At 35.1% G+C, this 15,560-nt stretch overlaps 1 protein-coding gene across 2 annotated transcripts in view; it reads left to right on the plus strand.

Moving 5' to 3' along the window:
- The window catches only part of LOC100544802 (adenylate kinase 9), a 40,339-nt gene extending 25,185 nt beyond the window's left edge, over window positions 1-15,154 (plus strand). The window contains exons 18-23 of one of the 2 annotated variants that reach the window (XM_019613046.2): window positions 4,576-4,680; window positions 8,055-8,261; window positions 9,763-9,884; window positions 10,847-10,906; window positions 11,658-11,918; window positions 14,984-15,154. In XM_019613046.2, coding sequence (XP_019468591.1) covers window positions 4,576-4,680; window positions 8,055-8,261; window positions 9,763-9,884; window positions 10,847-10,906; window positions 11,658-11,918; window positions 14,984-15,106 — 878 coding nt within the window. In that variant the 3' untranslated portion in view covers window positions 15,107-15,154. Of the gene's footprint in view, window positions 1-4,575; window positions 4,681-8,054; window positions 8,262-9,762; window positions 9,885-10,846; window positions 11,060-11,657; window positions 11,919-14,983 lie in introns of both variants that reach the window. The other variant, XM_010707519.3, reaches the window with a different exon arrangement.
- Window positions 15,155-15,560: the final 406 nt, after the last annotated feature.

Genomic DNA, 15,560 nt, shown 5'->3' on the forward strand with positions numbered 1-15,560 from the left:
CGTTGGTCAGGGTTACCACCCCCCCCAGCACAGGCTGTCCAGGGCCTCATCCAACATGGCCTTGAACCTTCCAGCCTCACAACTTCTCTGGGCAGTCTGTGCCAACACCTCACTGCCCTCTGGATAAAGAATTGCTTCCTAACGTCTAACCTAAACCTACTCTTTTAGTTTAAAGCTATTTCCGCTTGTCCTGTCACTATCAGACTGTAAAATGTTGGTCCCCCTCCTGCTTGTAGTCTCCCTCTCTTACCCTGGAAGATCCTCTCTGGTTGAATTGTCTACTGGATCTTATGCCCAGACAATGCTTTTATCATCCTCTTCCAATGACCCTGAGGGAAGCGGAGTTGGGGTTATGTTTGTTCTGATTAGATAATCAGCTTTCCCCAGTCTGTTAGCATTGGAATGATAATGGAAATTAGCTTTTCATAACGTAACCTAACTATTAAAAAAAAAAAAAGTGAGTTACATGGTTCCTAATTTATTATTTTGAGTATAGACTTTGTATTTTTACTACTTTTTGTATTGAGCAGAACTACACGCTTTTGTTTTGCCATTTGTTATTTTCTATAAAGTTTATTCTTTATATTAGAATTATGCTATGCTTTGTTTCTAATAATGAGAATATAATTGTTCTGGTCAAGAATGAGTACTGTGTGAGGAATGAGATTTTGGAGGCAGGTTAACTGTCACAAACAAGGTGAATTTTTGCCCCTCAGACAATTGTCAGTCAGGTTAAAATTTAGAGTTAATTCTGTTTAGTGTCAATGCTTTTTGATTTCAGTAGTTTAAAAAAAAAAAAATTGCAAGGTTGAACTTTCCTTTTTGCCTTCTTTAATCACTGCCAGTGATTCTTTATAAGAATGTTTTTGTCAGATTTGGATCTGCTGTCAAGATGAAATTCCATGCACAAGCATGTGTTCCCATGTTAAGAATGAGATTGGAGACTTAAGAGTATCTTCTTTCTCTGCTATGATGTCCCTAGGTAGACTAAATTATCACCAGAGACCTGGATCTGAAATTGAAAGAATTAAAAGCTGAAGTGCATGCTAGAATTTTTTTTTTGTCTTCTTTTCAAGTAATATATACTGGTTTGGGTCAAAAGTGATTATGACCAAACTTATGTTCTGTATTGTCAGTACATTTCATATACTTGTTCTTTCATTATCCAGTCTGGCATTTATTTTACTTATTGTCAATGGTTTATTTATATATATATCTATATTTTTTTAATAACAAGGACTAATGCTAAATATACTGAAGTTAGTAGCTTGCTTTTAATTTTTAATTATGTAGCAATTTACTTACTCTCTGCCAAAGTACTTTAGCTTTTTAAGATTCTTCCAGTTGAATATGAACTTGAAAAGATTTCTACTATATAACGTACAGTAATTTCCATAAAAACAGCTCTTCCTCAGAGTGAATGGGTTTAAAGTATTAAAGAGTCCTAAAGGGTTCCTATATTGTCTCAAAACTAAGCTGAACTCTGTTGTTTAATATAAAACTTATTTAGAGCTGTGCACATCAAAAAATTAATGATAGAAGTAATAACATAATACACTTGTGCTATCAACATGTGATAAGTCCTCGACCAGAGAAAATCATATTTTCATACACCTACAGTTGATTTCAGTAATCAAACACTGACTCACCAAAGCACTTCAGTCCTCTTTGCTTGCTCTTAGCCTAACATCTTTTATTTCACATGTAGTGCCATCAGCACATTGACTGCAGCTTTTCTCCCATGTGACATGTCTTTATATAAATATAAATGAATTATACATGGTTGTTTTTTATGGCAATTATGGTATAAAAATGAGAAATAGAAAAAAAAAAAAACCTACTCTGCAGCTGCAGTTATGCCATTTGGATGTCATGTAAATGTGCATTTCAGTAACTTCAACCTTTGTAACCTCAGTGGGATGTTGAATTAACTGGGATTTGCTTCAGGACTGAACATATTCAGATTTATAATACTACCTGTGTTTAAAAGGAAAAGTAATGAGCAAGGTACTTACCTGTCTCTTAATGAGACTAAAAGTACCTAGGACTGTGTAAATTTATGAAATACATTTAAATGAGTTAGGAAGTGAAGTTCAGTGCTGAAAGTGCCCGTGAAGCACACGCGCACCCTGAAAATATTCAGTAACTCTAGCTTGTAATGCCTACCTGAAAACCATAGCCCCTTATCTTTTTCATATTTCATTGTTAACGAAACAGCTTAAATTTCTTTCAGGAGTTTTTATATTGTTTATGTACTTCTCAGCAGCTTTGTGTGAGTATGTACCATAAGACAGCTATTAAACTTCAAAGGAATATACTTCGGGCATTGTAAAAATAATTATACAGCTTCAGTAGAGGTAGAAGGATGTGGGTTCATTCCAACCTTCTGGAGATGAAATTTGTTGCATTTCTTTCCTACAATGCTTTAGAAATAAAATACCCCACACAACTGATCTTGTTCATTAAAGTTGTCATCATTTAAGACTATTTTCTGTATTTTATCCATCAGCCTTGCTTTTCTGCTGGAAATTATCCCCTCATTACTGCAGATTCCAGAGGAGCAAATGTATGCCTGTGCCTCAGGCAGAGCTAGAACAAACTATCAGGAAGAATTTCTGTGCTGAGGGCATCTTCAAAGACTGCCTGGGCACCCTGCACACCCTGCTCTAGGTGTCCCTGTTTGAGCAGGGGTTGGGCCAAGAGGACTTAGATGTCCCTCCTAACCTCAGCCCTTCTGTGTTTCTGTAGTATTGATCCATCTCTTTTCTCACATTACAGATGGTGGAGGATTAAATCAGTGTCCATCTCTCTAGCTTTTAATTATATTTTTGCTTTTTAATCCTTTTGTTATATTGTATTTAGTAAGACATTTTCAAAGACAACAAAAATAAGTGTAATGAAGCCCGAGCTATGTATCTGTAGCATTTTAGGATGATTTTTCTCTAGTCTTTGAAGAGAAATGCTTTTTGGATTCAGTTTTAATTAAAACATTTACCAAAGAGTTGATGTATGCCTTATTATACAGCCTGTAAATAAATTTGCTTTGTTTATCTTGGCTGGCTTACATCCTGGTTAAATTTTTTTTCTGCCTCTAAGCTGAAGCTTTTCAATAAGCATAGAGACTGAACAAGGATAACTTCTTAGTCTGTAGATAGAGGAATAGCAATACATTTGTACCACCAACTTCAAAGCAAGCTGTAGTGATACTAACTTCACAGGAATTGTTTGCTCAGCCTTTGAGAAATATTCCATTGTCTTCAAAGCCACCTTCTGGTCTCCTTCATAAGCTGGGTACAATTAGTCTAATCAGCATAATAACAGTGCTTTAGGTGGAGAAATTCCAGATTTTCAAGCAGAAAAGTCACGAGCAACTTTTTTAATTGGATTCCAAGTATCATCTTCAATTTTTAAATTTTTTCAGTCCCTTATTCAGATAAATAAAGGCTAAGAGACAGTGCAGTTGTTCCTTCCTATGCAGAAGGAATGCAAGCCTATGTGACTTCTTTAACATCTATGAGAAAAAGAACATTTTCTCAACTTACTTGGTATAATGTTTGTCCATCTTTCTTGTTCTTGTGCAGCACCAATCTTGTAAATGAAATCTCAAAAACTGAGACACACTGTGAAAATCAGACATGCTCAATTTCTCTGCCAGTACTATTTCTAATGATGTTACAAGGATTGTCTGTGATTAAGTTATGTATGCATGTGAGGGTTTATGTGATGTCAGCCTTAAAGCCTCATTTTGCTTATACTTTTCTGCATGCCTGACAGCATCCCTGTGGATATCTAAAGGAAATAAAGAAAGAGCAAAAGATTTTCTTGCATGTGCTAAAAGCTGTGGCAGTTTTTCTGCTAATCATGTATTTGTTTATGAGATATATGATATATCTGCTGTTGAAGGTATTTGTTTATGAGATATATGAAGTTTCCTGATACTGCATAGGGCAAGAATTCCATTTGCCAAAAAAGAGCTGAATGTGAAAACAAATGCCATAATTTCAGATCTTGAAGTGCATGTCTAATGGGATTTGACTTTGGAGTAGTTGCAACATATTTGGATGTACTAGCAGTGTTTTGCTACTAAGGGCATAAGCCAAACAAGGCTTGTAGAAAAATGTAATATTCCTTATTGGCCAACTCATACAATCAGAAAAATTGTACCAGCACAAGCCCTCCTTCAAATCTGAAGCACTGTCACCCAAGAGGAGCTGTTTTGTAGTATGCTAAGTGCACTCTTCTGCACAGTCCTGTTTATGAGCATGGTTAGAGCACAGACCAGATAGCTTATAATGAATGAAAAGTACTTTTATATGAAAGCACTGGATTGTATACAATGCTTCTTTGCTTTACAGTCTTGTAGCATCTGATAGATGGTCTATCTTTACACAGATCAGATTGTAAAATGTTTCAGTCAGTCTGCAACACTTAAACATCAAAGAAACGAATGCATTTTTTGCTGGTGGTCAAAATAAGTTTTGCAGTGTGATCTAAAACTATCTTTATTTCTGTAGCGCCTCCATCATCCTTCAATGGTTTTGTTAAAGTTACTAATGATTTTATTTGTTCCCACAGAATCTGATGATGATGATGATAAGCAGCTTTCATCTGAAAGTGAACAAATGTCTCAGAAACAGTCCAGTGATTCTGCAGATTATAACGAAGAATCTGAAACTACAGGTTGGTCTTATAACACATCTAGTCTCTCTTACTTGCATCAATCTTACTTACTACAATCATGAATTGTATGCTTTCCTTTTCTGCAAGTTTTTACTGTATTTGAAAATGGACTGTGAATGTAATTCCTTACCTTTTACGGAAGTTTATTATGAGATAGTCAAGTTCAAGTTATTTTAACATTTATAAATGCAATTAAAGTAATATTATGTACGCAGTGTTGGTTTTCAAAATGGATAACACAAACACACTATTTCCACTACCGTGTGCAGTCTAAATTAATTAATATGTCTATACAGGAAACTATAGGAAAAAACAACATAAGGATTGCTAAACTTCCAGGTTATCATGGCCTCCTGTTTTCAGAAATCCATGGGCACTTTTACAGTATGAAGTGAAAACAGGGAAAAACGGTTAGGAAGTCACTGTCATGAAGTATGACCAATAGAAAACTAAAGGGAAACTGAGAGAATGAAAAAAATACCAGGAAAGAAACAAACTGCAGTATTCACAAAAGCTGTGTGTGATTTTAACAAATTCCAGCTCTACAGACAATTTTCAAATTAATATAAATATCCACATAAATAAAAGATGACTAGTCCATTCCTGCTGCAAGGAATCCTGGAAAAATGGGAATGGTTAAATTTGAACTTTGGATGGAAATAATGGAAATAAGTTCTGTATTTTTCCTAATAATCCATTCTCCTGCTATCAGCGTTCTAGATTTCACATGGAGTCATGTTTTCCACTTTTGGCAAGACGTAAAATTCTGCTGCAATTGCCTTGTCTCAAAAACACTTTGAAGGTGACTCATCTTCAATAAGGACAGCTAATTTAGTATCTAAAATTATTTTAAATTTTACCTATTAGAATTTTTAGAATATATGGAAGTTCAAGAAAGAAATCCAGCATAAAACATTTATCTTTACATTTAACATCTTGCTATTTACACATTTTTTATGCTTTTTGTGTCACCTCAATCACTATGCATTAGAAGAAATGGACTTAATTTGTAGACAAAACTGCTTTCTCCAAGCACCATCATTTAATACATGCAATATAAGGCTGCCTACTTAGTGCATTTTTCTGTAAATGGCTGAAAATTATCTGGTAACATGTATTTATAAGTAATGGGAAGTCTGTATTAAGCATATTACAGGGTCTGTTTGAAAAAGACAAATGAAAATACATTCACAATGAAATACATAATAGTTCCAAGGAAAAAAGTGTCAGCATTATCCTACATTGTGCCTTTCTGTTTATTTTGATAGTTAAATCCTTGGAAAAGAAGGCACTCTGGCTTCTGTCTCAGCTTTGACAGGTTTGAGAGCAGTTTTGGATGGGAACTTCCTCATCTTTTTTGTTGTTGAATGTGGACTGAGGGCAGAACAAGTCATGTTTAATACCAGCAGAACACTGGAAGAAAAAATACATTAATGCTTCCCTTTTCCCAGCTACTTACATGGAGAATGTGGGGGCAGAGAGCCTTGGAGGATCATTTGTCTCTATGGTAACTACACTCAGTAAGAGCAAAGAAGGCAGGGAGCAACAGAATATGAGAGACTGTAGAATGGATACTTCTGTGAAAGCTCCAGATTTAGGGGTGTGGAGAATTGTCTCACATCACCTCTGTTATAAAGAAAAGAAATTGACTAAGAACAGCACAGTTACATAGACTGACACCTACTCTGCAGGAAACGTGTTTGGATTTTTAGATGCAGTTACTTTTTAGACCATTACATTCTTTTAAAGATGTTCTTATTGGCTCTGTTTTTTATTTCTTTAAAAATCTCTTCTTACTGTACATCACTTCTGCAAATAGAATGTTATAACTCATATCTGATTGCAAAGGCACAGTTGCCATGCAAGTATTTTCAGTCTCTTTTGTCCCCAAGACTCATTTTGAAAAAAAAATCAAATTCCAGGGAGGCAATGTTTTTATCCTAATAAGATTCAATCTGGGATTGTCCCCCTTCCCCTGGGAATGTAAATGTTTCTCCAGTTTGTTTACGTCTATGCAATCTGTTAATTCCTTGAGTATGTAACATTCACAGCTGGATAAGTTTCCTTAAGCAAGAAAACTCTCAGGCAGAGGTAATGTGATTGAATTATGTGTATCAAGTAGAGAACCAAATTTAGCATGAATTGTGAGTGTTCATGAAATTAAGGTCATGTGGAAAGACCTTTACTGAGTGAGCTTGTTACTGTGTTCAATATGTATCTCAGATGATGCCGCATATTCATTTAAATCCATTATTCTGCCTGTGTATTTTCAAAATTTCATTACCCACTCAGAACTGTAAGGTTTTCAAAGGGCAGAACTCTAAAAGATGCTCTATTGGATGCTAGATCCAGAGAAAACGCACGTTACTATCTTCTATACATTGCTGCTTTGAGTAGGTCCATGGTTCACAAGGCAGGACACGTGATTTCTACAGTGTGAATGTGCCAGGGATAACATGTGCAAGAAGCAGTTAGCGTAACCTAATTATGTATCCTTTACTTCTTTCTTGCTATCTGTGTCCCTAATGGAATCATCATTACGTAACACATTAGTGCTGCTCAAATTTATACAGATGTCACCTGGCTATATCTCTACCTCATTTGGAATACATCACTGCAGCCTGAAACATAATTAACTGTGGCATTTGCACAACTTGTATTTTAATGAACATAAAAAGGGAGGTAGTTTCATGTTCCTATTTAGAACCACAGAAGTAGAGAGCAGTGTCATTGCAGGGAATAACAAATGTGATGTCATGGGCATTTAGCTTAGTAAAAAGCAAATGTTCATAAACGTTTTCAAGAAAATAATTCACTTCTAATTGTGGATCAGACTCTGTGAAATCTGCAAGGTGTTTCTGCTTGAAGATATACCCCTTTGTACCTTTGGATAATAATCATTCTAATGGAGTGAGGGTTAGCCACTGAGATGTCGGGCTAATATCTACGTACTTTTCAAACTGTAGAATGAGGAGATGAATTGCATTAATTATTCTTTGCCATAAAAGATGCACAAAAATACTTTCCTAAATGCTTATTTGTTAACTTATTAATTAAAAACAGCTCAACTGCAATTCAGTTTTGTCATTCACATTGGAGACAGCACGTCAGAAGCCGCTAGTAGTATTTAATATGGCTGCAAGAGCAGGGCTATGGCACTGCCCCATTCAGGTGCATGGCAGCCGAGGGCATGAGGACAGCAGTGACATTTCCTTTAAAATAGTAGCTTCATAGGTAGCTTAACCACACATTTTTTGACCAGGCTTTATTTTGGAAAATTAAATGTGAAATTTGTGGATTCAGCAGTTCACCAAAAAAGATTGAGAGATTTCAGTTCTAATCTGATCAACTTCTGTGTATTATTTGATTTTCAGAAATCATGCTGCCTGAGTTTGAAGAGAATGATTTGCTAAATATACCAGAAATGGAAACAATTAAAGAGAAGATTGACCTCTTCATGAATGACTGGCAAACAATGGAATCAGAAATCAAGCAGTCATCCCTAGTTCAGATTGTTGCCTTAGAGATTGCTGAGCAAACTCCAGAAAGTCTGCTTAATCAAATCATCCTGGTTATGGAAGGTAAGTAGTACTGTTTCTGTGATTTACATTTGACATATAAAGAGGGATTTTGGAGAGCTTGTATGATGAATATACTAGGGGAGAGGTATACTGAATACTCATGTACGTGAAGTGGGAACAGAACATGCTACATTCTGTTGGTGACCTGAGAAGTACAACTGCAGCCTTTAAGGCATTCAAAGACTTGGGAATATAAATACATTTGAAATATATGTGTATATATATAGCTATACAAATATGTACATAATTGTTCTCTAATCATTCTGACATCGATTTGCTTAGTTACTTGCCCTCTCTTTTTATACTAGGGTAAGTGTATGAGAACTGGTCGGAAAATAAATGTTTACTAAGGTATGATACCTGTTGAAGTCAATGAGACTTTCAGTGTGGTAATAATCTGCCCACTTACATATGTGATGTTTCAAGACTGAATTTTTACAGTCTTAATATTTTTTGGCAAGTACGCTTTCTTTACCAACGGGTTCAAATCTCCAACGATTTTGAGTACTGGATAAATAATATTAATAAAATCCTTTCCCATAGTTCATGGAATATAATGCAAGTGTAAACTAAAATGTCTGTTCTGCTAACTTTAAAATAAATTGACATGATTTTTCTCAATAAATAATAATAAGGAAATCGTTGCAAACATTACTGCCACTGTCCCCATCTGTTTGCATAATACTTGTACTCAGAGAGCCCAGTGACAATACTCGTTTACTTCAACCGAAAAGTAAACCAATTTGTTAGTGATTTATTTGTTGGAGGAATCAATATATTAATAAGTGTAGGCTGCTCTAAAAGTAATGCCTCCCAATTTATTTTCACAGAAACTACGACAGGTACAAAGAGCACAGTAACACTATTTGATAGAGAAAATTCTACCTACAAAACACTTTTCCAGCACAGTCACCACCATTAGCTATGCGTTTTTGCCAGCGATGAAAAAAACCTGCATGCCACCCTTGTAAAAATCTGCACTAGCTGTTCATGGCCATCAGAAATATGGCTTTCATGTCACTGTTACTATCCCCACTGCCTCACTATGTTCACGTCCACTCAGCAAGCATCAGTGAATGTCAGCAGGTGCAGTTTTTTCCACAAGGAGGAATTCAGTGACGCACCTTTGCTTCATCCTCACTTCCATGTCAGACGCCATTGTGTCACACTGCCCCTCTGCTGCCATCTGCCACACAGCAACAGCACGTAATGGAATACTGACAGGAAGGTTCACACTTTACTACTGTAGCACCACCACCATCCACCTCTGATGTTTTTTTGCCAACGTAACATAACAGGAGGCATTACTTTTGGAGTAGCCTCATACGTTTATTTCATACATCTGGAAAGAACATTTGTTCTTTGAGTAAGAGAAATGGAATATAGAAATGGGATGATTTACTGCCATGTGTGTACTTACTTTTGTGGATGAAGAGTATATATTTTGATATAGCCAAGTGAAAACTATGAAACAGTAAAAAAAAAAAATTAACCTTTTCAGAACCTTTTAAATATCATGGTTGGGAATTATCTAATGAAGACTTAGATGAGGAAGCAGAAGACCTAGCTGCTGAAGCAGAAGCTATAGAAGATAATGAAGCTGAGGAAGAGGAAAATGAAGAAGTAAGAATGCTGCCTTTATCTACTTTAACTCAGCTAACTCAGTTAATTTTTAGCTCATTTTCAGCTTTATCTGTACCCCCCAGATACATCAATTTTTGCATCTGGTTTTGTATGATCCAGTTTCAGCCTTCTTTGAGAATAAATGTAATCACGTGCTTCAAGAGGAGTTTCATTGTATTTCTCTGTTCTGGCTGATAGATATTATTCCAACAAGAAGCATAAATGCCCCATGCTAGTAGACAGAATGAATGCTTTGTCAGGTGGCAAAGAGGGGTTTTATTAAAAGAAACGAATGTGATTTTTAATTGCTGTCAATCAACAATGATTCTGTGAGCCTTCACATAAACTTTGGAAGAGGCAATGTTCATGTTCAATCCTCTGCTTCATCTCAACTATTGATAGTTTTCAAATGCTAATTTTAATGAAATTTAAGTCCTAGATTCACCCTTATTTTCATCCTATATTTAAAGATGTCCATCCCCATATTTAACATTACAAAATATCTGTATACTGTACAAATAGCTTCTTAGAACTTAATTTTATTGGTTAAATAGATTTCATACTCCCAGCTCTCACTGCCCTTTCTGAAAAGTCTACTTTCTTCTTTATATTTAGAAGCAACAAAAAGTTTCAAGAACACAACAGGAAAAGATTTTATCATAGATACTCCTAACCTAATTTTAGTATTCAACAGTTGACAATGGTGTTATCATTTGGAACTTTGAATGGTCATTCTTTTCTCACTAATTATCTCACTACATTGGACAGTTTGTTTTCTGACAGAATCTAAAAAAGGCATGTTTTTATAGACTCATATTTATCTTGAGTTACAAGAGTTACAATACAGTTTTCATTCAATACTCTGTTGACACATTCAATACTGGTCTAATTTTCTTGATCTACTTAACCAAAGTAAATGACTTAATTCAAACAATTTTAAAAAATTTTCACAATCTTTTCAGGATGAAGAAAAAGTTAAGGAAAAGAAAAGACACATGGGAGACACGAAACACTTCTGTCCGGTCAGTCTGAAAGAGGATTATGTCCTTTATCCAGGACTGTCTGAACCTGCAGCTAAATATCGAGAAAAGATTTATTATTTTTCAAATCTTGAGTACAGAGATAAATTTCTGAAGAACCCTGAGGAGTATGTGGCTCACAATGAACCAATACAAGTGAGAATCTTTAAAACTGTTTGAAGCATATAACAAATTAAAATCACTATTTTTCATATCCATCTACAATTGTTTATCACATCTGACTTTTTTCTATGAAATGACTTGTATATCACACAAGTACCTGGAAAAAAATGAAATGTTGCTGCTTCCTTAGTGACTTTACAGTGTACATTCAAATTAACGCATTGAATTAATGATGCAGATAAAGTAGAAAAGAGAATGAGGGTTCACAGTAATCATGTTGTGATTAATGAATCACAGATATTACTATTTCTATTATTTTAAAGTTTTTTTTTTTTAAATAGGTAGATGAAAAGTAAAATAAATGCATGCTTACTGGAATTATCTAATTGGGATTTCATTTTTACTTACTGATATCATCTGCCATGGTGTACTTGTTAGCTATTTCAGAGAGCAGGTCTGCTTGGAACTGCAGTAGAAGAGCTGAAAAAAGTAAAATGCAGAATGATCTGACTGTTTTTTCAGACAATTTTTATAATGATATTTTGGAACTGCAAATCAGTAGGAGAATGCACTGTGGAGTCCCAGTTACTATAAAATGCTCCTTTTTTTCTTTTTTTTTTCCCCCTTGTAGGCCCCTCCCTTAAGGGTGTGTTTGCTGGGGACACATGGAGCAGGTAAAACTGCTTGTGCACGATGGCTAGCAGACAAATTTGGCATTTTTCATATTCAGTTTAAAGAATATCTGCAAGAACTGCTCTTGCCCAAAACTAAAGAGAAAATTGGTCTTGATTTTGATGAAGAACCTGAAGAAGATGATTATAAAATCCAATTACAGGAACTGCAAGACTTATCTCAGACCACGACTGAAATGGAAGATGATGAAAGCAAACAGGTAAAGTGAATATTTTTGTGTCTATAGACAGCACTAACTGTTTTCTGAACTGACTAGCAGTTACCTATAAAATCCTAGTCAGATAAAAATCCTTTATGTTAAACTATTTACCTGATAAAGTTTGGAAATAACAGTTCTGTTATAAATACTGACAATGCTTTTTCACTTTCTTAAGAATGTCACCAAAATTCTCCAAATCTTTTTAATAAATTATACATAGTCTTTGTTTGTTTGTTTGTTTGTTTTTCCATTTCTTTTTTTTTCCAAAATAGTCAAGACAATTGCTGAAAGGAAGAAAAAAATGTCATATTTTATACAGGGAATATAAAATATATATTCCTTAAATATATATAGGGAATGTGTGGAGATGGTTTTGGCAGGTCAGTTTATAACTTGCTTATCACAGCCAAAAATATGGCAAGTGTTCCTGGCACTGATGTTTATGGCTGGTTCTCAGTCAGCAGTATTTATTGATTTTTTGGCATCAAGACAGTATTTTACACATAAATGATGCACTTCTGTTCATATTTTTTTCCTCATCAGCTTTTTATCTGCTGGTAAGCAACCTTCTTCTGTGTATTTTTCTTTCTCAGACTCGTTGTAAAGTGCTTTATGTGATGGCATGGCCAAAGCACAATGATGTAATTACAGTTCACTATAGAAAGCTGTTCATTGGTCCGTGAATAGGATAAAACCCTAGAGGGCAACATCCAAGATTATCCCCTCCATAAACATTTCTCTGAGTATGATTACCAACACTATCCCAGTTTCTAGTGTTCTCCAAAATCATTTGATTTCACTTCTACTTTTTGGCTTTGGATGCAAGCTAAGTGGATGTTTGATGGCTATTAGCATTAAATAACACTCTTGTAGTAGTAATTATCTAGTCATCTTAGAGACTAGTTTCAGACCAGGCAATACTTTAGAAGCAAATCTATTTGTCTCCACTTTTCCCTTATCCCATCTTCCCCTTTTCAGTTCACATGGAGCAGTTTCGGAGTGTATGAACTGAATCCATCTTGAATGAAACTAAGCTCAAGCACATGCTTCAGAATGCATTCCATCTGTTTATGGATGTTCAATCCACAGGGACAGATCAGATCTAGGCCTAAATGTTCTCTCAGTCTGTGTAGTGTATACATTGGGTCATCAGCACCATTGATTTTGTTCTACAAAATTTCTGCCATTGTCCCTTCTATTTGCTATTATAGAGATAACTTGTATATTCATTTAAATGTTTTTTGTTGCTGATTTTTTTTTCCTCAAACATTGCTCACTTGTTTAAGAAGCAAATTTGTGCAATTAGGAAGTTACAAATACATTCTTGTAATATCTACATAAGCATTCAGAAACCCCACCCCACCAAACTGGTATTTTATTATGTGATCAGATATTAAAAAAAAAAAAAAAAAAAAAGGAAATCAGAGATTTTCAAAATGAACAATGAATTTTATCAGGAAAACGCATACTATTAATAAATGGAAACCTTGTGTGTGTGAGTAAATGATCCCTTACACATATTCCAGTGGAGAAGGGACAAGATGTTGGACTAGGTCTAATCCAATCCTGTGGATTGAATGGCTGTTGTTCATTGGAAAAACAGTAATTTTAGGAAGTCCCTCTAGAAAACACTCTCAAATTTAGTTTTATATGAAAGGAATATAGCTGACCCACTTCAAGTCATCTCTCTGCTGTGAAATAAAGCTTGGAGATGCTTGGATGTTTGTTTGAAAAGTACCCTATTATTGCGAGCTAAAATGCTAATAAAAATATACCCTACACAGGCAGCAATCCCAGACAGATGGTTATTTGTATACAATCTTTTATTTGTATATTGTTGAAGTTGAATCTGTGGATAAGTTGGGAGGTGGAACAGAAAATAAAGCAGGATGTAAGAGAGCACTTCTCCCTTGCATAGTTAGACAGTTCACTGTTGTTCTGGAGAAACAGATTTATCACAGCTGCTTCTACAATGTAAAATTACTAGATAGTGAGATTACTTGGTAGTACTTACTTCATTACTTGACGTAAGATTACTTGACCTCAGATCTATTTTGTACCTAACTTGAGATCAGAAATGCTAATTCATAGCCACAGTTAGGAACTACATCCAATAGTCACCCCTTTGGGACCAGCTTTTAGAGCAGCACCTCTCTGTGTTATCTGCAGGCAGCCCTCAGGCTGTTTGTGAGGCAGCCATTTGGACAATAATGGAAATTAAAGGTGAAGAGGCTTCAAAGTATACTGTACTCATGGTCACCGTGGAGACTGCTCTTAGACAGTCATTTAAACATAGCCAGCGGGACGTGTGCTTTTTAAAGCTAAATTGTTAAGTAATGCTGTTACAATTTTTGTCGTCTTCATACTATTATTTTAATATAGTTTCCATGTGAAATTAAAGAAACTGTCATGTGTTTTCTGAGTTTCTGAGGCTTACTTTTACATCTATTGTTTGTAAAGAGCCAGGGTAAATTTAGGTTGGTCAGGAAACACCTCTTTACAGAAAGAGTTGTTAAGAATAGGCTCCCCAGGGAGGCAGTTGCGTCACCATTCCTGGAGTGTTTAAAAACCATTTGGATGTGGTGATCAGGGACATGATTTAGCAGAGGGTTGTTTGAGTAAGGGTAGTATGATTAGTCATGGTTAGACTCGATGATCTTTCAGGTCTTTTCCAACCTGAGCGATTCTATGATTCTGTGAACTGATTAATACCAGTTAGGGGCAGATGCTGTGGGAAGGCAAACTTCCAGTATTGCCAGCACAAGGTTGTCTCTTTCAACTTGGTGGAAAATTGCCCATATTCTAGGGAAGAAAACACCCCCAAGCATGTGGACAATATATCTGTAATGTATTCTATGCATTAACTTTCCGTATAGCGTACTATAGTTAAATGTAGCAAAAGAGTTTACTTTGTTCTGCTGGATTAAATCAAAGGAAGACAGTAATCAATACCTTATTTAGTTAAAAAAAAAAAAAGTGTATGGTAACTCTTCTTGCTTTTTCTCTCTTTTTTCTTTTGTTGCTTCTGTTGTTTTTCATTTGTTATGGATTTGCTTTATATAAAGGAAGTGGAGTTAACTGATGAGGAAGAAGCTATCAAAGCAAATCTAATGGATGCTCAGCCATTACCTCCAGAAATCCTTGACAACATTGTTCCTGACTGGTGGAGGAAAGAACCATTCCGGTAACTATAAGTACATCCCCTCTTTCTTTAATTAATCGGAGGAAGTATATCATCCATTGTGTCCACAATGACAAAAGATATTATTCAAATAATACTTGGGGCAACTTCTCTTTGAGAGCATCAGCTAAGGGTTTTGTAGCTGTTGTTTCTTGGGTAACACAAAGTACATTAAAGGCACAATGTATTTTATTTATTTTAAACTTATTTTTAAATATATTTTTGTGTCTGCACAATAAAACCTCAAAATAAATAAATTTGTTACGTTAATTTGTAAGAATTAAGATATGTAGTGAAGAATTGTTCTTACATCATGAAGATACAATATATGAAATCAATATTTTCAAAATGTTATTATGCATTTAATAAGGAAGTTTAAAATAACTGTTTTTAATTCTGTGCATTTTCATTTTCACTTTAAACTACATCCATACGTGATTTTTTTTTTTTTTTTTTTTTTC

The sequence above is a fragment of the Meleagris gallopavo genome, chromosome 2 (assembly GCF_000146605.3).
Source record: "Meleagris gallopavo isolate NT-WF06-2002-E0010 breed Aviagen turkey brand Nicholas breeding stock chromosome 2, Turkey_5.1, whole genome shotgun sequence".
NCBI classification, from domain to species: domain Eukaryota; kingdom Metazoa; phylum Chordata; class Aves; order Galliformes; family Phasianidae; genus Meleagris; species Meleagris gallopavo.